Genomic DNA, 27,235 nt, shown 5'->3' with positions numbered 1-27,235 from the left:
TTGTCATCTGTATGACAGTTGTCTTCTGTTAAGTGGGCAGTTTCCTTATCTCTCCCACAGCTGGGGAGACACCTGCTGATAACAGGCTATTGAATGTCACTGCATGACTGATAAGAACTATAGCATCCCTTGTGAGATGCTCTGCCCAGAGGGAAGAGCCAAGCATTCTACTCAGATATAATCTTGAGATTCTGGAACACCAGCACAGCTTCTCCACTGGATTTCTCAGAGGAACAGCTGCCTCTTCTTCCAGTGGATCTTCAGAGGAAGACTGCACCCTTTACTACAGGATCTCTGCTCCAGCAAAACCATACCTGACACTCCAGGAGGGCTGCAGCCACAATTCCAATTGGACTGCTACAAACACCCTGACCCACAGGGTGTCGGGTTGTGTTCTGACTCAGTCAGTGTTGCTCTAGTGTACGGCATTGTTTATTTTATCTTTTTATTTTCTTACCTATTTAAGAACTGTTATTTCCTGCTCCCATATTTTTTTGCCTGAGAGTCCCTTAATTTAAAATTTATAGCAATTCAGAGGTGGGGGGGTTACATTTTCCATTTCAGAGGAGGCTCCTGCCTTCTTTAGCAGACACCTGTCTTTCCAAACCAAGACAAGCACTTCTTATTTAGATGAATTAGTGAAGGAGAACAGAGGGAAACTTTTAAAAATCATCTGCTTCTCTTAGCTGCTTAACTCTCTAGGTACTTAAAATACATCCACATCTTGGGGCAATAAATATTTGGAATTTATTCTATGGCAAATATGGAGAAATTTATTTGTAAAAGAATGGAGACAAACTTTCTTTGAACTCTGCTGTTGAAGAGAGTGGCTCAAGAAAAACATAAAAGCACATGTTTGGTGCTGAGCTTGTCTTTGAGCGCAGTTACCATTTTGACTGAGTACCTACTTGCCTTTAGAGACCATCATCAATTCTGAGAGGTACAGGTTTGCCTGTCCCTCAAGACACATTTCAAACTAAAATGCACAGCCCAATTCAGCAGCTGACTTCTTTTGGCAGCTATGAAAGAAAAGTCAGAAGTTTAATTAAGATTCCTGGGAAGAAATTAAATTCCAGTGGAGGTACTGCAGAGCAGCCTACAGTGTAGTTATACTGGGATCACATATGGATTGTGGACTCTTGAAAGAAGTGTGAACCCAGGTGATTCTGAATTGCTCTTGATGTGCCAGTCTGAGTAAAGAGCAGGGGAGGGGAAAAGAGCAGGCAGTTTTCAGAAATTCCTGTGTCTGCTCAGCCTCCACTGCATGTTTCTGGAAGTTCTGTATTTCAAGACATTTCCTACCAGATATGTTCTTGCACACATTTATACTGCATATGATTTTATGAATCCAGGGGGGCCCTGGAGGATTTCAGAGCCCACCCCCATCTCAAATGTGTAACTATTGATAAATTCGTTCTGGGTCTTATTTCCCTCTGCTGCTAAGTGCAGATGATGCACAGTTTTGCACTAGCACAATATGTGCAATAGTGATTTTCTCAGTTAACCCAGAAATCACCAAAATGAGGATACAGTAACTTGGGCTGACTGAAAAAGAGCACAGAGGAAAAAAGTTTGCAGGTAATGTATAAAGTCATGAGGTTTTTTTCCCCATTTTCCAGGACATAACAGAAAAATATTCTCATTTGTTAGTATTATTTGACAGTGAATAATCTATTCTTGCTTTCTATGATACTTTTCTCTTAAATCACTATTGCATTATATGCTCTTACATGCGTGCTACAAAATTTATTGTTCAGACTGTTTCTTGTAACATGCAAGTCACAGGTTCATATTCTGGGTTATGACATAAACTAGAAGATTTTTAAGTAATTAATTTGATAATCAACTATTATATTCAAATGAAATATATACATAAATACATTTTATACAGGAAAATTGACTCGGAGATACAAAACATATGTCTGTTCTCTAAAGAAAAAGCAATTTGCAATTATGGAAATGAGATTCAAGTCTGGAATTCTCATCGATGCAGAACTGCAAAATGGTCCGTGGCCACGAGAGGGCAGAAATAACACTCCTTGTAAAGCCTGATTTTGGGGAGAATCGTGTATTCCCTTATAGAACCTGGGATGCAAATTAGCACGGCAAACTCCTGGAGGAGTTAGAAAAAAGGAAATTACAGCATTAGCTTTACAAAATCTATCTCATGAACTTTAAACCTTAACAAGTCTGGTCATGTCAATTTTCTGTCTTTTAATAACCATTCCTAGAACAAATAATTTTTTTTAAAGAAATTACAGTGGCATTTGACATAAAGCATGAAGAGATAATTTGTTGCAGTGTGTATTATAATTATAATAATTATAATCTGCCTATCAATTCCTTCTAACTTTTGCCATTTAACACCAGCTTAAGGATAAGAATATGTATAATTTCTCACTTCAACAAACAGCTTGCTTTGGCTCTTTTTGGATCTGTGAAAGGCCACTAAGCTAATGAAGGGTCTAGAACATTTCTCATATGATGGAAGGCTGAGCAGGAATGGTGCAGCCTGGAGAAGAAAAGGCTCAGGGAGGATCTCATCAATGCGTACAAACACTGAAGGGAGGCTGCAGGAGAACAGGGAGCCAGGCTCTTTTCATTTGTGCCCAGTGAGAAGACTGAAACATCTGAACATAAGGAAGCACTGAGCCTGTGAGGGTGGCTGAGCCCAGAGAGGGTGTGATAGATCCCTCCTTGGAAACATGGTCATAGGCAGCCTGATTTAGGTGGCCTTGCCAGGTGACCATCAGAAGTCCCCTCCCACCTCAAGCATTCTGTGATTTTATGATATCCATCTTTCCCTTGCTCCACCAGAGCACAGGACATCCACTGTAGCCTGGTAAGGGAGCTATACAGAGATGTATCAAGGACCTTCATCCTCCCAATTAGTTTTTTGCCAAAGAAATTCAGTAATGTGGAGATACAGGTGGCAGTGAAACACACAGCTAAGGTACTGACAGATTTACATGTGGGGGATGACCTTTTTGTGTAAAGATTCAGAGTCTAGAACTGATGTCCTAAGCCTTTTTCTTCCAGTCAGTACACCCTCTGTAATAACAGCTGAGGTTACTCATTTCCATTGTGTCCTAAAATCACAACTCTAATTCTTCCATAGTATATTTTTGGAAGGAAATAACAGACATTTTTCAACAGTTGAGTAATTAATGCAATGAAGGAAAATATTCAGCTGAGCCTTTCCAAACATTCAGCTCTAGAGTAAGATAGAGCATGAAAAAGACATACTGAAATAATTATTTTTTTAGAATATATTAAACTTCTGAACTCTGGAAATCACTGATATAGCTGTACACTTGCACATGGCAAAAGCGTTAAAGCTCAGTTCACTTTAATATGATGGCCAAGTTATCCAGGTTAAAAACAAATCAGTGGTTCAAAATCATAATAAACCAATAACCAATTGGCTCAACTGGTTATTAATAACACAATAGTGCATTTAAGATGTATTCAGAAAAGCTATTTATGTTCTATCACTTGCCAAAAGACACGCTTCCAGCTTTTTTCACACTGCTTTTCCAAGAAAAGTAGGACCTCCATCTAGTTTTGCTCTCACTGGTGAGAAAAAACAACAGAAAAAATCACTCTTTTCAAATGCATCTATTTGTTTTGCTGCCAATTCAAGCCAAACAAAAAAAAACATACTGAGAGAAAAGGTCAGCAGAAGGAAGTAAAACAGATCAAAATCTATCACCATGTCTGTCAAACACGGGAAGGCAAAAACATCCAGCAAGCCAACTTGACCAGAATCCAAACTCCACCAGTGGTGGCCAGCTCCAACTGTTTTGAAGGATGGTGTGAACATCCCACAAGATCTTAGCAAAGAATATTGGTATCTCCAGGAACAGGAATAAAAAACTGGCACTTCATGGAAGTCTTCCTGCTGTGCTGCCTGCATTACTTGAAATCCACTAGGCTCAGCTAATTTGTCAAGAATTGAACCAACATCCACATGACTTCATTAAATTCTTCCCAATCAAATTTTCTGTAACAAACTGTCTTGGTTTGTGGCTGTATTTATTGCTTAATTCAGGAGAGGTAATACTGCACATGACCTACATGTGTGTGGGATCCCAGCTCCCAGGGGTGCTCTAACATCCTTCCATCCCATTCAACAGTTAAACCCCTGCTGGCATCACCAGCAGCCTCATCCTGTGTGCTGCTCCCCAACACCTTCTTGCTGTGATGTCAAACACTGCCAGAACACAGACCAAAGCATAGTCACTGTGCACTGAATAAGAAGGTAAGCTTATTTCAGAGTTCAGCCCTACAGTTTCCTATTAATGCTTTTCTTCCAAAGAGACAGACAATAATGATTGGGAAGAGAGGGGCTGATCTCCAAATACTGTCTCCTGTGTTGGAATAGTCTTTCTTTAGGGTTCTGTAAGCACAATATTTGTTACATTTAGAAATCAATTTTTACTTCAGTGTCATTTCTCAAAATAATCATGTATCATTTTCCTATACCTTCCTACTTCCTCCCACTGGGAGTTTTTCCTCAGCAAAGCCTCCCAGTGAGATAATTTGTTCTCTTGATCATGGATTTCTGAAAGCTCTGGGGCTGAAATGTGTATGATGGGGGCTCCTGCTTTGGAGAGATATCATCCTGGAAACTTCTGATTTCCTTTGTGGGTGATTTCCCCTGGATCAATAAGGACTTTTGACTTTGGTCACTGAGGTAAAATCCCCTTGGATTCTTCTGCCAAGGAATTGGGCCCATTTGCCAGGGAACAGAGCTGGACAGACAGTAGGGGTTCCTCTGCATGCATTGGACTGTGTCCAGATAGCACAGCACTATTCTTAGGGATGTCCTCACCCTTGATCTGGGTCCTGCTCCTAAAGGGAGGTGTCAGTGACTACAAACTTGAGGTCCCCAAGCCAGCCACCTGCAAGTGCTGTGCAAGGAACTAATTTTCTGGAGCTGAAGGCAAATTTTAGGATTTGAGTGGTGCTTTTGGACTAGTGCAGCTGCAGGGACATAGTATATGTATGTCCTGTATGAACCCTTTTGATGAGTGAGGGTGGACTGTGGTGAATCAGTGGTCCTGGTGCTGGTGTGCTGGGTAAGACTGCAGATAGGTTTAAGTCTGTATCCATAATGTGGATTTGAAGCTGAGTGCAGTCAAATCATGACCTGGTGCTATGGATGATGGCTGAATGCTAGGAGACTGATGGAGTAAAATTGATGACACAGATCCCTGCCTCAATGGGCAGCTGCTGTCATGGAGTTGCAAATGTGGTACCTCCCTATATGTGCAACAGGCAGGGGGCAAAAAATCTGCTAGTCACAGGCTCCATCTGTAATTCTGGCAGCCAGAAATAAGTTTCTGAGACAGGCTAATAAAGCTGGATAGAAAGGAAATTCCACTGGGGTCGGAACAATGTGGACTCAGAAGTGCATTGCATTGCAAGTTCTAGCAGAACCACAGCAGTTCTGCTAGAAGGAAAGTCTGATTTCTGTTTCTTGCCCACTTGCAGATTATGGATCAACAACTCAGAACATTTTTCTCATTGCAAGCCAGTTGTACTTGAATGTGAGTCATCGATGTAAGATTCCCATAGTGTTCATATAGATACCATCTTAGACCTACCCAATACTCTATAATCTGCCAGCATGATAGAATTAGTTTAGGTTTTTTCACTTGAATATGCTACATCAACTTCTTTCCTTGAAAAACATATGGCTGAAACTTCCAGACATCCTGGAAGAATACCATATTTCAAATATTTTCAAATTAGTTCCCTATTTTAATAAGGCAAAGCAAAATCCTTTGCATTTTACTGACATATGCTAGAGAAGAAGAGGACTTGTTTAAAATATCCTTTCTGTGAAAGCTTTGCCAAAGTCAGGATAGCAAACTTACCAGTCAGATGAATATAAATTGCTCCTTTCTCCTTGAGACTCTTCTCAGATTCTTCTTCCCATTTTAAGGTCCATATCCAAAAGCTAGCAGATCATTAAGTGCAGAGCAACACAGAAGTCTTAAAAGTACAACTCAAAATGTAAGGATGTAAAACCAAGGCCTCTCAGCCTTCTTCACATGATGAGCCATTGTTTTTTAGTCAAAAGGAATCTTGTCACAGTGTGTGGAAAGCAGAGTGAATTCAGTGCTTCCCTTTGTGAACTTATCAAGCCATTATTCCACACTGTGCTCATCATGGAACTAACAGGTTCCTGAGGGCTTCCCCAGGACTGTCCCAGAAGAAGCAGGCACAGATACAAGGGAATGCTCTGCTGGCTCTTGGGGGATGGAAAAGGAAGCAGTAGTGCTTATTTGTCTACTTTGTCTAAGAAGCTGATGGTGGTTTTTTGTCTTTTGGTCTTCTCTTTGGAGAAGACTCTTTGTCACTGTGAACCAAAGCTTCATCTGATAGAAAGTAAAAGTCCTGGTGCTTTTGTCATGCACAAGAGAGCAGCTCAAAGCAGAGGCACCTTGTTTAGATATAAATGCCTGCATGAAGTTCTGGAGAGTTCAGGGGTTTACACTGACCTAGTACACCTCTTCTCCTCACAAACAGCTGATCGACCAGCGTTGAAATACAAATTTGTTCAAGTGAAAGGAGGACTGAATCATTTCCCCTAAGCACAGATATAGAGACAAAAACCATGGCAGTTAAGGAAAAAGGTATTTTCTATTAAAAGTATCATGGATTTAAAGTCCTTTTCAGAGTGGGACTGGAACTTCACAGTGAAACTGAATTCACCAAGTGAGACTTTCTGTGCAGAAGTCCTTTTCTGTGCAAGTCCAAACTTTATGCTCTTACTTGAAAGTTTATTTCCAGCTTCTGTTCATCAGTAACACAAAGCAATAGTATCACACCTCTTTAATCTGCTTCTTTTCATTTTGTTTTTATGTGTGTTTTATTTTGTAACCTGGTACAAATAACCAGTAGCAGTAGTAAAAGCAACCACTGTTTCCTATAGACACTTGCCAGAATTAGGCAGAACTCATCTGTTTTCTCCTTAGTATTCAGATGCAGTAACAAATTCTCTGGTATTTGGTATTTTATCCTGCATCTTCCCCTAAAAGTTCAAATATTGAACATGATAACCTCCTACTGCATAACCTGCCCCAACACTACCAAGAAAATGAGGGATCTGAGGTCCTATCAAGAACATTCAATCTGCATGTAGCACTAACTCCATTTCAAATTCCTTGCTTGTCCGACCGTCTCAAAAGACAGGTAAGAGCAGAACTTGTAAAGGAAAATTATTCCATTAGAAGTATTTGATATCAATTTACTGTTACTGAAAGCATTTTTTCATGGTTATGTTTTTCTGGCAAGACACAATTTTTTCTTTTTGCTTTAATGAAAGAGAGTATCTTCTACTTTGTGCAATAGTCTGTCAGTCTCCCAGGAAATATGTTCATTACTGCTGAAAAGGTGACTGCTAAAATAAATTATACTGTGGTTTTGGCATTCGAAATCTCCTGAAATGATTTTCATAAAGAATAAAATGAACACATATATTGCATTTATTTCTAAGTTGAAAAAAAGGAGCATATTTGACAAATCAATCACCAACATTTATCATGGTATCTACTCCTGTTTTAAACCTTTTTTTTCCCTAGATTTCAGTTTGACCTAGAATTACTGAAATAAACATTTAAATTAAAATTTAAAATTAAAGGAAGCTTGCAGTTAGCTTTCGTAATCATCAGCATGTAATCAGGAAGTTTCAGGAATCAATGTGTTTTGACTGTATTTTACAGGCTCAATTATACTAATAGCTGGGGGGCAGGATGTGGCAGAATTCCTGCTATTTTAAAGGTCTGGAAAGCTGAACTTCCATGCTGCTTGGCACTCATGACTTTTTTTTTTCAATCTAAATTTGTATTTTTTCCATACATAATGGATTCCAGAGTGAGCCTCAAGTCCTCCAACATTCTTTCATACAAGATTTTATCTCTGTTGTTAGCAAAATCAGGTCCTAGTTTCCATCTTTCTGGCAGGCTTCTGGTTTACTACACTTGATAAATTCTTTCATTATTTGTAATGTCTCCTATTCGACATCTGAATTTCAGTCAGAATACTTTGATATTATTGAATTATCATGCCTGTCCAACTGTGTCTTGATGCCTCCCACTTACATATGTGCCCTGAGGTAAGTTTTTGTGGTATTCTTTGCATTGCAGGAATTTGGTGAATTTCCATCTGCACTCTTTTAACTATTAATAGGCTTGGAAGGTTACTGAATTACAGGCCTGATTTAAATTTTAATGAATATCCAGGGAAGAATCATGTTAGCTACACAGGATACCCAGAAAAAGGAAAAATTAATCAATGCAACAGCAAGGCACCTTTCAGATGACAACTATGTTAGACCCAGTTCTGAAACACAAACATTAAATACACATAGCAAGGTTGTAACATTCTTTTCTCTGTGACCATGAAAATCTGTATTGTAACACAGATCATAAACTACATTTTTCTGCTACTGTAAACACACACATGAACTCCCCAATTCATACCTGAACAGAAGATGGCTGCATGTTTTACAATATCATATGTTTTTAAAATGTTACATTTTTTCTTAGTCACATAAATACAAATAAATCAATCAATCAATAAATAGAACAGTTGTTCTCAACTTTTAAAAAGAATTCATCCATTAATTTTATTACATTATTTTCTTGGAATGGAGATTTGCTACCAATATGTGCATGGCTAGACTGTATCCCTGAATAACCAGAAGCATGTACATATATTTGAATAATGCTAGGTTGTATATATACACAAAGAAGGTATCCTATGCATTTTACCCTATCATCAGATAGTCACATTCAGCATTGATATCCTAAGATTATGTGCATAGTTATTTATAGGTTTATTGGGAAACTGTTAATAAAAACAAATCCAGACCATCCCACGCTAAAAAAAATTCAATTAATTCCAATTCTGTATGTTGCTCAGTGACTGTGTCACTTGGCATGTATTGTGGACTACAGGAGAAGATGTGTAGAGCAAAACAGTGAGGATCTGAGGTGCTGAAAAAATACATTTCAGATGACCTTTACTTTGGATTAAGGATCCATTTGTGGCTGTGGAACCCTCCTGGAATATTTCTGGAACACAGCTTTCAGATAATTACATCCATAAGGAACCCAGTTCATGTACTCCAAGACCAAGGTACTGCAAAACGGAGACCATTGGGAGATTCATGTCAAAAGTAGAGTCCTGAATTAAAATGCCAGTATGAATAAGAACTCTCCTTCCAAGACCTGCTGGAAGCTGTTGGCAGCACATACCCTCAGATGTGTTGGCTTCACACACTGACCAAAACAATTACTGGAGGCCTTCACAAGCTCATAATTTAAGACACTGTATTCTTGCACTCTGGTTTGACATCCACATGACATACAAAACAAACCTGAAGGGAAAAATCCAACTTTTTAATAATAAAGAAGGCACTAGGAAACTGATGTTCTGATCCCAGGACATTATATTTTTGGTGGTGTGGGTTTTTTCTCAGAAGAAAAGAGCCAGAAAGCTGGAAGTTGTCTGTCAGAATTCAGAATAAACCTACTATTGTGGAAGTTTAAAATCCTAATAGCTTCTATTAAATCATTGTCTATAGTGCTGAGACTCTTAAGGGGTTGTTCTTGACAGACACATTAAAAATATGTTCACCTTAGCCCTTTTTTGATAATCTCTGGACTGAGACATTTTTTAATGTGTGTTGAGATCTCAAATGTCACTGGATCACCATCGGCTATAAATGTTTCTTTGGGAGAAGGAGACTTGTAAATATTTTAAGTTTAACACAGTCCTGTTTGAACTGACTAGATGATCAGACCTGTGTATGCAATGCTTCTCTTTTATGTCCAAGGTAAAGTGGTTGCTCTGCAGCTTGGTAGCCAATAGAGAGCAGCCACCAGGAATGGTTTATTAATGTTTCCAGTGAGAGCTGGCCTAATCAATACAAACAACACAGCCACACAGGTGACAACATCTGCCTGACTACTTTTCAGACTGGGGGCAAAATCTTAGACAGAACTTGTAAGTGAATGCTTGACTTCCTGCAGAAACTGAGACACAGAAAAGTTTTCTGATACTCTATGGCACATCAGATTCTTATTTTGGTTCATCATACACATCAAACTGCTCAATGTCAAATGACACCAATGTATGGAAATGTGCAGAGTATCCTCAGGCTCTAGCACATCCATATGAGTGCCTAACACAGCATTCCTTCAGTCTGAACACAGCTAGTAAACAGTAACATTTCTCACGCCTCTCTAGAGATGGAGAGGGGAAGTTTTCAAGGCATAAATTACAAATTCTGAAATCAGTGGGAATTAGATGCTAAAGTTTCCATCTGTGCTATTGCATATATTTGCTGTCCATATGCTACTGAGAGTGCAGGTATGCATGTGCTGGCAGCTGATACTCAATAACACTGCAAGATGCACATGCTGCACACATCTATCACCTTCTTTCTTCCTCTCACTGAGCAAAACATCATTGACTTGACCCAACCTTCATTAAACAATTGCCAATGGCTGTTGTATTAACTTCTTCTAGAGACAGTTCATCCTAATGGCATTAGCCAGAATAAGCTGAGTAAGTCAGTCATTGTTTAAAAGACTTCAGGTAACCATCACTGTTGCTGCCATCAAAAAACATTTTGGTTTTGTTTGGTTGGTTTTTTTTCTTTCAGATATAAAGAGTTCAGGAAATTCCTCCATTGCTGCAAGCTTCCCTGAGGAGCAGAAAGGAAGCACAGAGGACTTGCTCTACATGTACTGCCAGAAGACAACTGAGCAAGGGAAAAGGATTTCCATGTACATTTGTTAATGGATGTACACCTTATGGTAGTGGAAAAGACCCTCAGCCAATTTAGGCTAGACATATACTTCTCACAGTCAAAATGTTTAAGTGAAGTGCTTTCACCAAGAGAAGCACCAGGCAGCAAAATGCTTGAACAGCAATTTAGACTGAGATGTACAAATATCTGCATGGGCACTTTAAGCTTTTTTTTTTTTTCACAGTGCCCTAAATATTAATGTGGAAATATATTGGTACTCACAAATCTCTACACAATATTTTGCTGAAACACTTGAAGTTCCAAATTTCTGTTTTTATTTTTTGCCCATCATTTGATAACTATTTACTGTTTACTATAACAAACTGTTGGATGTTGTCCCAAACACCCTTTCTGAACTTAAAGATTTCACTTTTGGCCTAATTTACAGCATCCCCAAATACCATAGGCATAAGCATGAAAAGTCAGTGCTCAGCTTTTTCAGAAATCTGTTGTAAAAGAAGAGATATGTCTAGGAACAACAGCTGAGGAGCTGTTGGGGAATGCTGGGCAAATGATGATGTCAAATCTGTGTTGTTCAGACACTCATGTAGGATTCAGATCACCATTACTGACTTACAGGAAAGCTTTGAAAGCAGAGCACGCTGCTTAAGGCTGACAGAAAAGTCCAAGGATAGCCTTCAGTCCTGCAGCCTTTCCAACAGGAATGGAAGATGCAGACTAGAATGTCAAAGAGTTAAAACATGACTTAAAAACTGGAAACTTGCCTTCCTGTCCTTGTTGTCCTCTTTGATATCATGAGTTAACCTTTACGTGAAATTATCACAGAATATCTCAGTTTGGAAGGGACCCATATGGATCACCAAGTCCAACTTCCTGCTCCTCACACAACTATCTAACACTAAACTATGACCAAGAGCACTGTCCAGATCCTCCTTGGACTATGACAGATTGGTGCCAGATTACTCCCCTGGGGTGTCTGTTCCAGTGACTGGACACCCACAGAGTGGAGAACCTTCTCCAAATATCCATCCTGAACTTTCCCTGATGGACCTTCATGCTATTCTCACACATCCTATCATTTCTGGTCACCAGAGAGAGGGGATCAGCACCTCTGCCTCCCTTGTGGAAGGTGTCGACTTTGTGGAGGCCACCCCTCCACTTTCTCTTCTCCCAGCTGAGCAAACCAAGTGAACTCAGCTGTTCCTTGTACATCTTGCCCTTGAGACCTTTCACCATCTTGGTCCCCTCCTCTGGACTCACTCTAACAGTTCAATGTGCTTCTTCCACTAAGGCACCCAAACCAGCTCAGAGTGCTCGAGGTGAGGCTGCACCAGTGCAGAGCAGAGCAGAGCAGTCACTTCCCAGTCACTTCCCTCACCTGGCTCACTGTGCTCTGCTGGATGCACCCCAGGGTACAGCTGCCAGGGCACACTGTTGACTTATCTTCAACTTGCCATCAACCCAAACACCAGATCTCTTTCCCCAAGGCTGCTCTCCAGCCTCTCATCACCCAATCTGTTCCTATAACCAGGGTTACCCCATCCCAGGGAGAGTCCAGCACTTGCATTTGTTAAATGATGCTGATGGGACTTCCATCCCAGAACCATGGCAAGGTGCTGTGATGCCACAGTGATAGGACAGCTGCAAGAATGCCTAATGAGCTTGAAACAAGAATTTTCATTGCTCTTGTGTTTGTCTTTTCTGAATATGCAATCCCTTGGATTATTTGTTGTCCAAGCACACTAGCGTAGAGCCCCTAATCAAGCAAAGTGAATCCCACTCTGGAGAAAAAAAGAGGTCCAGAAACAAACCCTCCCTATTCCACAAGGTGGAAATTGCCCAGGTGGCATGTACTCTATGTCTCTACATTCCTACACTCACACTGCAAGCCAGGAGATTTTGGCTAACTTAGGCATAGTACCTCATGAGAAAGCAGATGAGTATAGCAACTACATGTCCCATCTCAGAAAACCAGTGTAGCAGTCAGAAAGGGAGAAGAGGTTAGCAAGCTACTTCATAACCTTATGTTAATGACATTCATTTGCTATTTTCTGGACAGCTCTCACAGTAAAATGTTACTGCAGGAGAGTTGCTCAAAGTATACCGAGGTACTGAAGGTGCTACTCAGGGGCCAAGGACTGTAGCCTTTCCTCCACATTAAATTTATGTAAAACACAGAAAACAGGCAAGCAACAGAGCTACAGTAACCCCAATAGCATCAGTTTCACTGATCTCCAAACATACCAGAGATACAGGCTAGATATTAATTAAAAGCTTAGTCTAGTGCAAATAATTACAGAGTAAAAAGCTGAAGTGGGAAAGATTCAAGTGAAATATTTTCGTGTTTGTGCCTCTCATAGTACTGGCACAAATTTCAGTGGAGAAAGTATAAGAAGCTTAAATATACTTATGCCTATAATAGAATGTATGTATATATATATATATATATATATATATATATATAAAATAAAATTTGTAAATAGAACTTCAAGAAGTATCCACAGTGAGAATTAATTAAAATGTAAGGCTTTTTCTAATGCCAGGAAAATCTTACTGATTGTGGCTGATCTTTCCACCTGCATTTCCATCATTTTCACACTTTCTCATTTGCTCTCTGTTGTTGGTTTTGCTTTTTGGTGTGGAGCTGTTTTCAGATTCTTGTCAGTGAAAAGCACCATGAAGTCTGGCTGGATTCTGTGAGCCCTTTGGCATCAGGAGGAGCTGAAAGTGATCCCCAGAGTGTAGAAATAACTCATTTTAGGGTAAAAAGTTGGAGCCTGTACCTATATGAGGCATTCCCATAAGTCCTGTTGAATGTTAGGTGTGTGTGGTAAGGAACTGTAAGAGCCAGGTTTTCACAGGGGGAAATTCTCAGCATTCTCAGGAACTTTAAAGTCAGGCATGGGTGCTCAGCACTTATCAAAATCCAACCCTGCATGATGTAGATTTTGAAACACAGGATAATTTCCACACTGGCAGTGTGGAAATGAGTTTTGATATTAGCAGTCCCCTGAGAAATCAAGACAAAAACATACCAATTTATTTGGATTTTTACAAGGAAATAGAGCATAAGCTTTATAAATTTATGTGTTTCCTTAGCACAGAGGCCTTCTACTGAACAATACTATGATGTCGCTCAGCTGGTAAAAAAAAAAAGTGATGTGTGTATGAATGATGAACTTTAAGTTTAAATTTTTAGATAACTAGATTGCAAAGTTAGAGAATACAGCAGCCAACTGAATATTCATTCTACTCTGATGATATGAAGTGCAACTATGATATGAAATCAAAGGGCCATGTTCTGTAAAAAGAGATTAGCTAGTAGCAGAGGACAACAAACACAGAAATTCAAAATACAGGATTGTGCCACTTCAGCTCAAGTAGCTCTTCAATAAGGATCTCTGAGTTTGCTTTATAGGTTGCCTATATTTATCAACTAGTAATACTCAATATATTTATCAATTAGTAATGCTCAAAAATATTAGCCTTTCCACTTGTTAAAATCCAGATCAAACTGAAGTACCTGAAGTAATCATGACACCATATGTATTTCAGTCCATTTTTCTCATACATATTTATACATATGTATTTTTTAAGGAGGCTTGTCAGGGATTATTTTCCTCATTGTTGGTGCTTAAGAGGTATTTGAGTCAATTTGGGTGCTGTGGGACTTTTGCAATCCAATATTTTGCCACTTGATGGCACCAGCAAAACACTTGATCAAACTACGAGGACTTTAGATTAAGGCAGTTTGAAGCATAGATGTAAATTCTTCAAAAAGAGAAAATAACCTCTTACATCAGCATAGATAAGTATATTAGAAACCTGAGAATAATTCTGTGATGATTTCACAGTTAACTGTACAGGGCTGTGAGGTGCATTCCTCGTGACAGGTGCTCACCTGAATGGGTCATCCAGGTACACAGGCTGAGGAAGAGATCACAGCACCTTTCTAGGGATTTCCTTCCTCAACAGGAAGCAACCAGGGACTGCTGTGACTCTGTGCCCTTGTGTCAGCTATATAAGGAGGAAGGAGATTTTACAGGAGTAGGTCAAATTTGGCCCCTGTACACACTGAAAAGCACATAACCTTGGACTCTGAATGTTTGATCAGCAGATCATTAAAATCTTTTCTCTGTTTTTATGCAATCACATCTTAACCTGAAATATGCTGGGTCTCTAAAAATATTTTCATTTGTCCTAGCTTAAGCATTTTATTTCCCTATAATATTCTATTTTCTTGGTCTTTAAAATACCTTTAAATTGAAGGAAAGAATATATCCTTTAAAGCAAAAAGTAAAACCCACACACAAAAACTCTTCCACATTCATAGTCCAAGGTCTTTCAGAGCAAATAATCTTCCTGCCATCAGGAACTATTAAATGGTGACAGCCACATGGAACCTTTCCTGAAAAATGCACTCTGAGTGGTGCTAGGCAGACCTACCTGGGAGCTATTAACACTCAGTTTATTTACCTTATAGCCTGTGAGGGCTCCTTTGAGCCATTACTGTCTTTCGTGGGAAATGAATTACAAGGGATTTGCAATAACTCTTTACACTTTCATGGGCCAACAATGCCCTTGCCTTAAAGATGAGCACTATCTACCCTTGTGCAGTTTTGCACACTGGAATCAGTCACTGACTGGCTGCAGATGGGCTTTGCTCAGTGCACTGGCAGTGGGTCACACATATATGCCCTCCCAGTCAAAGGTACTGGAGAAAAGTAGTTGCCTCCTCACTCCTATAGGTGTAATGGGTCCTCAGGTTCACATCAAACAAGACCACAAAAGTTGGGAAAGGTGTTGAAAAACACCTTTTAGCCACTGTCAAGAGCCTTAGTTACACACACATCAGGCTAGAGCATTGGCAGCTGTCCTCCCGCAGTCAAGCCACACCAATGAGGCTTCCAGTAGGTTTAGTGACAGCATACAATGAATGAAAACTGTTTTGTTAAGTTTTTTGGGTTGGTAGCTGTTTTGGGGGTTTTTTGGTGGGGTTTTTTTTTTGGTTTTTTGTTTTTTGTTTTTTTGCCTTGTGGGTCAGGATTTAAGGCTAGGCAAGATAAGTGGTTGCCTCCCTTTGCAAGAATAAAAGGCTGTAGAGAAAGTCAATTTATACATTTGAAACAATTTATTCTCTAGTTGTAATTTCCTTTCTGTGAAAATTGGCAGGAGTGATACATCTGATTCTCTTAATAATTTACAGAATACATGGGAAAGTAACAGGAAAGAGAAGCAAAATGTTCTCTGGCCTGATCTAGAAAAGAAGGTGAAGGTCATGAGGCTCCCCAGGCTGCATCCCTTTCAGGCCAAAACCACCCTTGAGAAAAGAAAGAGATCTTTAGAGACCCCTAGCATGTGTCAGAGAGTAGGAAAGTAGCTCTAAGTGGGAGACCCTCATGAAGGTCACACAGGTTCCAATGTGTCTCTTATTACTATCACTGAACAAGTGCATCTCTCCACTTAATGCTCTGCCATCACAAGGGAAGCTGCAGAACTACTGCACAGAAGCCAGAGTGTCCATATGGATATTCTCCCTCATGTGAAACTTGATTTATGCCTGTTTTATCAAAAAGTGATGGAAGAGTGCCCATAGTCCACTCATTGCTAGGGAGGGTGTTCATCTGCACAACTCCCTGCATTTTTTCTGGGCCTTTCCAAACTGGGAGCATAAATCCCTCCACCACAAGCCTTGACTTCTTTTCAGTAGACAAACTCCATATGCTCTGTGGACTGAACATAAAAGGGCAGATGATATAATACTGAGCAACTGTTTCTTGTGTGATACTGGCAGACTCCAGCAAAAGTCTAATAGAACTCCAGTGAAAACAGTGCCAAATTTTAAAAAATTGCTAATATCTTACTTCCTTTCTAGAAAAAGCTCTACCTCTCTTCTTTCTCTTCTGTCTTCCATTCTGGGTGGCTTCAGGCTTGATTAAACAGTATGAGTTTTAAAAATATAACAAATATTCTAAACAACCATCTACCCTTAAAAATGCAAAACTTTGCTGGCTGTTACAACCTGAGCTCAGAAACCTTCTCTAAATCATGTCAGTCATGAAAATGCACGTTCATCCTTATTTTATTGCTGTCTTAAGTTTAGATGTTAAAATGAAAAGTGATATACAATGGTAGTTAAGTAGTTGTGCCATGCCAGAGCTCAAAGCAAATTGATTGTCCTTATTTATGTGTATGTGTATCAGCAGTATGTCCAATTATTGCGGTGAAAAATGCAGCAAGTCACACTGTAACACAACAAAACGGAAATTGAAAACACTTCTTAGTATTTCTTTTCAATTCACATTCTGTTACAATAATACAGCTGTAACAGAATGTGAATTGAATAGAAATACTAAGTATTCTACATATCTACAGCACTGGTAGTTCTAACAGTAGAAATAAATGGAAAATCAACTAGAATTATCTATGGAATAAACTTTCAGAGATTGCTGGTCTGCATGGCATTTCTATAAAGTAAGGCATTTCTGTAAAGGGTTCCCATTATGAAGACAGATGTGAACTTTGAATCAGAGTCCCAGTTTGTTATAAATGCAACAATATACAAATGGTTGCCATAATTCAACACTTCAAGTCCTGGTATCTTTGTAGCATCACACATTAAAAGTAGATCTTTTGTTCAGCTCAGCTGAAGCATGAGTTATGCTGGCACAGCAATTTGTGAGATATCACACCTCATGTTGATTGCAGTGAGTCCCATAGCATCACAGCACAGTTTTCACAATGAAGTGCATGACTTGTGTATCTTGTATCAGAATGTGTGAATAAAATTGATCTGGCAGTTGAAATTTATCTTTAAAACACCCGTGTTAGTATGGAAAGAAATAAGCACATGACTGTATTTAAACTCTTTTTTGTGAAGGGACTTATTTCCTCTTTGTAACTGCAACATCTATCTTTACATCTATCTTTTACAATTCAGTGATGGGAGTGGCCCAGCTGCACCCTGAGTCACAGATGACTTGGAGAGAGCTTGGGTGCAGCTCCATGTCAGAGCTATGTCATTAACCAGGCTACTGAACAAACCCCAGCCATGGGAGGAATAGAGCTCCTGTAGGAACTGCTAAGGCTGAAATGAAGGAATCCCTGCAGGGCCTATTAATATCCCAACAATTCTATGTCCTCCAGCTGAGCAAGTGGAGGAGCCCTAAGAAGTTACCATCATCTCCTGCTTGGAAATGAATCTGGGACATCACTCTTCCCATTGAGGAAAACAAGGGGTTTTGGCAATATGCAGGTTTTGGTATACAGCTTTTAAGAAACATTGTGTGACAATGTACAAATAATAAAGCTTAAAAAAGGGCTCTCATCTGACAACATCTCCTACCCATTTACAATAAAGACCCTTTGAAGCAAGGGGTCAGATAAGCCTTTCTGGTAGATAAGCCTTTCTTATGAAATACACAAAATTGTGGAGTCTACGTAAACTACTTAGATTAGCCCAGTAATACTTCAAGCATTTGTTTTATTTTTTATTATACCAAAAAGAACTATTAAGCAAATAATTACTTTTTCAACCTTAGATATTTTTCTGACTTGGTAAAATTGTCAAGAGACTCTTAGCTAGGCTTAGTGATTAAATTCTTGCCCTTTAAAGTTAGTGGGTTTTTTTGCTTGCCTTGAAATAATTAAGTCTCCAAGGTAAAATATAAATAATGTATTAGCATGATATGAAGAGGTAATTTCTCTGCAAGTATAAAGAGGGTATGTTTTTTGTTTTGCATTACTGATAAAAGGAATTTTTTTAAATTTTCTTTTTTGTACTAATAGTACATACCATTGTTAACTAATATAGACCTTATTACACAAAAGTCTAAGGAGATAGATTTTTTTTCCTTCACTCTATTTCAGAAAGACATTCCACACATCACATGTTCTTGATGTCTTTTCAGTCTTTGGCACCTGGCAACACAAAACATTCCTCATGAAATGAGTGGTGTCAGTAAGAGCACTGCCTGCACTGCTTACACATTTTTTCCCTAATATATATTGATTGCACTAATTCAGATAAAGGGTGGGAGATGCAAATGAGAGTGGGTCACTTCAGCTAAGCTGTTACATTTCTTCCCTACCATAGGCTTCCCAAACCACCAGACACTTTGCCTAGGTACATTTCACCTGTATCTTGCCTTTCCTTAATGAAATAAAAGGGCAAGTTGTTCTTCTCTCAGTCAGAATTGCACAGTGCAGGCTCCTTAGCAATAAGCAGCAGCAACACTATGAGGCACAAAAATCTCTCTATTGTACAAAGCATGCAAAGATTAGGTTTAGAAGATTAGCAGTGTTTACTTAGCATACACACTCTCCTAACAAATACTGATCTTGCTGACTTGCCTATGGGCTAATTGGGTTTTCTTGGCTGTGTTATTCATGGCCTCTTTACCTAACGTGAAGTGTCTAAGAGCAACTACAAAGCACAACTTCTCTCTCATAAAGCAGATTTATCAGAGAGAAGCCTCAGAAAAGTCCAGCTTGGTAAGACCTCGTTATGTCATGACACACAGCTCCAGGAACCGAATTAATTTGGCTCCTGGACAAGACATGTCTTTGCTTTACACAGCAGCTGGGGGGAGGTGTTTGCTCTCAGCAAGCTGCTGTATGCAGTGGTGCTAAAGTTAAATGAATCCAAACAGGGATTCATTTAACAGGCTGGTATTTCTTACTGGAATAAACCACCACGTTAGTTTTCCTCCAATTTCATGATTCTCCTGATTTTATTAAGTCTTAAATTACCCTATCATTAAAAATTTATGGCTGAAAAGAACAGCCACAGGAACATGGGCATTCCATGAAATGCCAGTTCTCAGTATCCCATAAAATCTGCAGTTTAGCTTTATCCTCCTTCCTCACAGAAATAAATGTCATCTTAGAGACAAATTTTGATTACACAAGCACAAACTCGGTTACTATTAATTGAAGCTGTGCAAGAATCTTAAATTCCCTTAAGCCACATAAAAGTAAATGAGAATCAGTATGATTGATCATGTAAAAGAGCTGGAAGGGCAGCATCATTGGAAATTCTTGCTTGCAGGGTGCAAGCAAAAGGGGATTAAAAAACTAAGATATCACCTTTTTGATTCTCACATCTCTCTTCGTTCTTGCAAAGTGTTATATTTAATCCAAAGCTCAGTGAAATGTGAAATGTGAAATAAGGAAATTTTCTTTTTTCTGTCCTTCTTCCTGAAAATTTAAACCAACCCAAGATCATTGTGCCTGCCATTTTTCCCCTCTTACCCCTACCCTACACACATTTCTAGGTACACCATGCTCCCAAACTTCACATCACTTGAGGGTTGAGACACTGGAATCAATTCAAGCAGTCATCAACCTTTCCATCCCAGTATCTCTAGCAAGACTTTTGACATGGTTGTTCTGAGGAAGACCAGAGGTAAGAGAGAACTCTGCTGGCTTGCCCTTTATTCTTGAAACTTACTTAAAACCACTATGGCAGCTGTGACTCTTTTCTGCTGAAGTTTAACAGAATCTGACTACACCAGAGATCAAGGGAAGCACCTTGGCTTAAAATAAAGCTGTATGTGCTGATAGTTGCAGTCTCATGGAGGATGTCTCAGCACTGAGAATAAAAGCAATTTGTGGCCCCCTTGTAGCCTCAGAAGCCAACAGAGCTATTAGCACGTCTGCCATTCCCCACATAACTTCACTGATTACTTAATGTGTCTGATATCTTCTGCCAGACAACTAATTCTCTACAGTTCAAAACAGGGAAAGAAAAATTAAAAAAAAAAAAAATCAGTGGGACCCAAAAGTAGCATTTTTTGAGCCAAAGTCATGCCTGCCACCTACACTGGGGTCAACAGAAATACCCATGAATGATTTAAAACATTTTGTCACTACACAAGTAGTAGAACAAGATCCAGAGAGAAAAAACAATTCTTCATATCCTTTATGAAGCCTGAGATGAAACCCTAGACATTCACCATTTGCAAAACACTATGTAAGCCATCATGAGGTATTTGTTTTTAACCCCTGCAGCATCTTACCCTGAGAGTGTTTTACATCAAATATTAGAGGAAAAGGGCATGAAATTATTGTTCTTAACTGACAGGAACTATGTTTCAGAAGACTTCAAAGATCATCTTTGTGAACTGATGAGGAGCACTTGGCAGCTACTGACTGCACAGGGTTAGGGGGAATTTGGGACAGGAAAAAGCCAGCATGTCTGTGTGCCATGGCAGTGCTTGTAAGGAAAGGTTTGGCTGCAACGGTTTGGAACAGAAAAAGCACATGCTGGTGTGGATAAGAAGCTTTTCAGGAAAGTAAAAGCTGATAATGTTAAGTGGGAGGTCAATTTGCATTAATTAGCTGCCATTCTCAGTCACTACAATGCCGTACTGTTATTTATATAATTAGGTACATGAGTGATTTTTAGTGAAGTATTTGTCCATCCAAAACCAAAATCCTTCCACAGAATATGTAATGCTAGTAGTAGTAATTTTTAGTCAGTTTTCACTGATCAGTGGTCAATTTAAGAAACACTAATCATGTGTGGAGGTGGATTAACAAAGCCTATTTTTGCACAACAGGAGGATCACCAGAGACCAAAATCTATTTCCAGCAACATTTAACAGGTTCAGAATTATCAGCTAAGGGGACAGTTACCATGGGCGCTTAGGAAATACTTTAATTGCATTTGCTGTTCCCTCCATATGTTTTGACTTTCTCAGAGACTGGGACACTCCAGTTCTCATGGATGAAGGAGAAATCCCTGGTTAAATACAGATAACCCAGAGTACAGCCCACTGACTTTTACCAACAGAAAATTGTACTTAAAAGCTTTGTGTCTTTTCCACATCTCTCCTTTACAAAACTCATAATATCTCTTATGTAATTAATGCTGGCAGCATCATTGTGAGGTAAATAAGGAAACGAGGCAGAAAGACTGGAGAGAGAAAAAGTGGTGACAGAAACAGGGTTGGAACTAATTCCACTGCAGTTTCATTTTTAAAAGACATCTAGAAAAACTTAGTTATTCCTGATGGTGACATTAGGGGTTCAGAACGAGCTTCACAATTCAATAAGTTTTAGAGTCTGCTGTTCCTGTTTGTAAAATCATGCACAGAAAATGAAATAAGAACCTTCCCTGCTGGTGTGTGAATCATTCCAGAACTCCTGCAGTTGGCAATGGCAAGGTGGCCTTCTGCAAAGACAGCTTTTTTCTGGTATAAGATTGAGCTCTCAGCTGCCTGTCACCACCTCTTTGCCTGAGACAATTAGATTTCCAGATTTAGTGGCGCAATGATCATGTAGAGTACTTCCACTAAGACTTCATCACTTATCACTGGGTTAATTTATGATGATAAAAAAGCTGATCTGGTCTAATCTTGCTGATTTTGTATCAAAAGAGTGAGTTCTGTTTGCACATCCATCAGACCAGTTTCCAAAGGCAAAACAGACATCAGCAACAGCTCACAGAAAGCACCTCTCCCACCATCACAGCTGTCTTTATAGTGAGCATTCATTTACAGCTAAAAATACAGATCCATCTGTCATCCTGATCCATGCACACACTGTTTACAGATGTGGCAATGGAAACAATAACAAGCAGTTTATTTTAAGGCAGTTTATAATCATGACTACTACCAAAAAGCTGACAAAGCTTTCCCTGCCTGCCATATGTGACTACCATGAGAACTTGATTCCAAGGTATTTGACTCAACCTCAGCATAAGTACATACCTGTTGAAACTTCCACTTGACTACTAATAGTGCAGCAAATATATTTTCCCACCAGATTTAAATTTTATTAGCATTTGCTAAATTGATAACTCAGGGAGAGGAGGGTAACCACATGTTATCTCAAGTATTTAAAACAGTCTTCCCATACAGCACACATATTTGATTTATACTTTACCTGTTTCTTCTTGTCCTTCAACTTTCCAAGCTTGTTGAAGAAAATGGTCAAATATATTTTTCAAATCCACCAAGGACAATGGTTCCCAACCCCATTTTAAAGAGCTCAAATATAACTTTTCTCCAGTAATAATCAATATGCTACAAAACACTGAAAGGGCTCTGGCGATCACAACATACAGTCGGGTCTTCACAGGTAAGCAACTTTTATTAAATTAATTTAGTTGGGACAGCAATGTGAGACCACAAATTGTTAGCCCCTAAATTACTCAAAGACACCGATTTTTTTGTCATTTAGTAACAAAGGACACATAAACTGTAGATTTTCTGAGGTTTTTCAGGGGGATTGTGGATTACTCCTGATTTTCCTAACCCATAAAAATGTGTGACAATAAAGCATGTCTCTGTTTAGGAAGAGTTCCAATATATTGCCTTATATAAAAGCAGTTTGCAGATTGACTGGACAACTAGGTGGAGACACAGAACTAATAAGTACTGGATTTACTAAGAATCTCACACTTCCACCACAAGTAATACTGGCAAGAGTATTATCAGAATCAGCTGGCAGAATTAAGCCTTCTCTTTGACAATACTTAAGCACAGGGCAAAGCTCACTCTAAAGCAGAGGCAAAAGTTCAGAATACTAAATCAGTCCTGACACAGCAGGTTGACAGAATGGATTAATGGCTTCTTTGGGGTTTGCAGAAGGGGAAGTTACTGTGATTATCTGCTTACTTTTTATCTTACTCTTTTAAGTCAGCACCAACACACAACAGAAATTCAAAAGACCTTTAGCCTTGAGCAGTATGTGTAACAGTGTCTATAAAATGAGTTGGCAGCTGTCATGTGAATGGGGACAATCAGGACAGTCTGACTGAACTCACCAATTTACTGTCCTTATTGCATTATGTGTTTGATAAGTGACTTATTACCATTGCAGAATACTGCTTCCTTACTAACCACAGCAGTTTAAGTTTGGCAGAGTTTCTATGATTTATACTCTTCCATTGGCATGAGTGACTTGTCTTTCTTCCTCCAGGGTGCATAAATAACACTGGCAAATTATATTTTAATGCCAAGATTTACTCTTAAGGATTTATTAAACTGTATTGAAAAGCTCTGTGTTTGTTGTCTTCAACATTTTTTATATTCTTTGTGACCTGTTTAACAGTGAAAAGATATTATCTGCATGAAATGCTACTCATGCAAGCAGAGCATAATGTGGTATATAAGCAGAGCAAATCAAGTGGAGAGTTGTGTTTTGCTAATGCCTCATTACTTGTGATGGCTTTATATACACAGTTCTGATTGATTGCAACTCTAAGCAATTGTAACTGACTAAGCAATTCTGCAGGTAAAACAGAAGGAGCACATTCCTGCTCTGCTGGCTTTATAGCACTTTGTCCTAGGGTGACCACACCAGAACACACTTCCAGATTCAAACTGCATGGACTTAAATAAAGCAGGGCAACTAAGTAAGATGCTGTCATTTTTTTAGTTATAGTCCCAAGTGGCCCTGGAGAAGAAGTCCCCAGATTGTCCTGCTTTTCTTCTATTGGATTAAAACAAATCCAAGTAAGGAAATCCCTTCTGATTTACATTTTACATTTTCTGATGCATTTATAAATTTCTGATAATTGAATCTCTGTATCTGAAATGGAAAAGCTGTCTAACTTTTTTTTTTTTTTCCAGTGTGATGAAGGGAAAAAAAAATGGTTTGCTTTATGATAATGAACACTTCAAAGAACATTTTCAACAGTTTGTCTCTGGAAATGAAAATCCAGACATAATCCTCACATAATTCAAAACTGAGCAGTTTTATTGCCCTCTGGCTTCCAAAGTGTGATTGGCAGAGGCCTATCCTGGGCCATGGTGATTTACCTGAACAACACTCATCCACTTACAGCATACATATGTTGAATATCAAACGCAGAGATTGTTCAGCACAGTAACTGCTGAAGTTCATTCTTTGGCTATGGGGCTCAAATGTACTTTATGTTTGAACAGTTCCTTTGGCTCTGCACCAGCATCTAAAGCCTCAACAATATAACAGATTGATAAAGGTTAACAGTATGTGAGCAATGGATCAAACTGTGGTTGAGAAAGCTAGAAAGTCACATGCAAGTGAGCATCCTAAAACCACCTGCAACTGTTCCTAAAAGAAGTTAAAAATACATTAATTCAAGTCACCATTTACACTATCACTCATATGAGAAGAAAGATGCTTATAGAAGAAAGAAAAAATCACAAAACATCTATACCCCTTTATATCTTATGCACCAGGGTAGAATAGAATATTTAGTTCTCCAAAGCATAAAGAGTGACTCTGAGCTCCCTATATGACAGGGCAGTAGTGAAGGTCTGGGCTATTTCTCTTAACTGAGTGACCTCTAACTGTGCCTTTTCAGGGCAGTCAGGGTCAATGGTCTGCTAAAATAAGCAGTCCCTGCCAAGAGACATAGATGGCAGTATAAATCCTGCTACGTTCTTCATACAGAAACACGTCTGCTGGTCTGTCAAAAGTGACACCTCCAGAAGGGTGCACTGCATGTGTACTTCAAGGTGAATATCCCCATGAATCAATTCTGCAAAAGCAATAATACTCCTTCAGAAGCCTTCACCTGTACTCAGCATTCCCACTGTTGTCACCAGCCACTAAGGCACATGCTGAGTGAAATAAAAAGAGCAGCCAGCCTAGGTCAGCAGTGCAAAGTGACAGAAAGCACAGACCACAAATGGGATGTCAGCCACAAGCAGGACACTCTGTCTCAGACATGCTACCAGAAAGTTCCTTATCTTGATTCAAGCCCCACAATAAACAACCTTCTGAAAATCACTGACATGTTGCAAAAAAAAAAGCATTGTAGAGGTGGCAGCTTTCGGGAAGGCCCAAATTTGAACACCTTCCAAAATCTGCATGTTCACTTTTCTACAAAGACTTCAATCCAGATATTTGGATCAACATACAATATTGAAAAACCCAGTTAGGCTAAGTAAGCCAAGCTTACCACTGGCTGTAAAGCATGAAGAAAGTGGAATTTTTTTTTTCACAGACTTTGCCATCAAGAAACATGTCTACCTGCATGGAGACCAGAGGATGGGCAAGGAGAGATAACATGGCCTGAATGGATCCCCAGCTGTGAAGTTCCTCAGCTCCAGACACGGCCGATGGAGCTGCAACATTCCTTCTCTATGACAGCAGCACAAAAACAGGTACATGATTCTGTAAAAGGAGAGAGAAAAAATCCTCACAGATAACAGTACTGAAAGAGACACAAGAACTATGGTTTCAATGATTTTTTTATTTCTTTAACTGATGCATTTTTTTAAAAAATGGAGTAACAAATAAAAAGAACTTCAATACAAATTGTCTGGCCTTTCCCAGGGGAACCATAATAAATTCAAACAGTAAAGAGAAGAGCAATTAGAGTAGCCCAGGATATTTTAGAACACTAGAAAAGCTTGAGCTAGAGGCCATGAAAACATGACTACTCTAGAGAAACACATTAGTGGGATAAACACTGGTTTGGAAAGAGTTGGTTCACTAAAGGCCAAACGGATTAATAAATGAGCATTACAGTCTGACTGGGAATAAACTTAGGGTGGGTATGACAAGATGATTTTTAATGTTCACAGCAGGGAGCTTCAGGAATAGCTGAGGATCAGAAGAGGCTGAAAGACGAGGATCAGAATAGAGGCTACTTCCATTTATGAAAGGACCCATGACACAGTTGCCAACAACAGCTGGGGACCAGCGTTACAGCCCCAATAAGGCTCTTTGCAGGTCCTCCCTAACACCAAACTTCCATGTCAAAAGGATCTTGTGCTACTCTGCAGGGGGTCAAATGCCAACAAAGACAGCACTGCTGCACACACACAGGGGACAAACATGATTCTGATGGGCCATGGTGTCTCTTGGTGCACAGAACATTCCCAAAGTCTCCATGCTCTAAGGCTGACTGGCCTCTGCAAATACATTCCTATGTCAGACTATTGTGGCATGTGTTTCACACTCTTCTCTCTCCTTTTTTCACTCATTGTCTGAGACAGGAATGTTTCAGAGAACTGGAAAGGCCACAGAGACTGTATTCAAACTGAAGGGAAGTCTGGTAGAGGGAGAATGAGATTTAATAGTCCCTCCAGGGATTTGAAGAACCTTTAGGATGAAGCAGGAAAGCTACCAAAAACATGTAATCTGTTATAAAGAGTCAGGCCTAAATGGCTGAAAGTGATAAATATAGTAGCCAGAGATTAATAATGAGCATTAACTTGGGGGTTATAAAAAAAATTACGATCAAGAGATAAGGAAAGAACAGTCCTGCTGCCATGTTGTGGTCACAGAGCTGTTCTAGACTCCTGAGAAGTGTGAACAAAAATCAACTAAACAAAACAGTCCCCAAATACAATAGATTTAAATATCTTGAGTAATTTGGTAAAGATTTTTGAGAATAAGGAAGCAGCAAAGGAAATTTTTGTGGAAAGCTATCTCAGAATGCAAAGAATACACTTAAATTGCTATTTTCTGTGTGCTGACAGATTTATGATGCCGCTATTTAGA

The 27,235-nt window shown here is 39.2% G+C and overlaps 1 protein-coding gene across 1 annotated transcript; it reads left to right on the top strand.

Annotated features, from left to right (window-relative positions):
* The first annotated feature begins 5,399 nt into the window (after nt 1-5,399).
* Nucleotides 5,400-25,935, top strand: SPMIP4 (sperm microtubule inner protein 4). The gene is given in 11 exon segments (XM_077188778.1): nt 5,400-5,425; nt 7,050-7,176; nt 7,178-7,203; nt 10,682-10,780; nt 20,011-20,195; nt 22,805-22,873; nt 25,086-25,089; nt 25,175-25,270; nt 25,338-25,375; nt 25,537-25,592; nt 25,774-25,935. Coding segments are annotated over 11 exon segments (888 nt in total).
* The last annotated feature ends 1,300 nt before the right edge of the window (nt 25,936-27,235 follow it).

The sequence above is a fragment of the Agelaius phoeniceus genome, chromosome 1 (genome assembly GCF_051311805.1).
Source record: "Agelaius phoeniceus isolate bAgePho1 chromosome 1, bAgePho1.hap1, whole genome shotgun sequence".
NCBI classification, from domain to species: Eukaryota; Metazoa; Chordata; class Aves; order Passeriformes; family Icteridae; genus Agelaius; species Agelaius phoeniceus.
The sequence above is the reverse complement of the archived record's forward strand: the minus strand, read 5'-3'. Positions and strand labels throughout refer to the sequence as shown.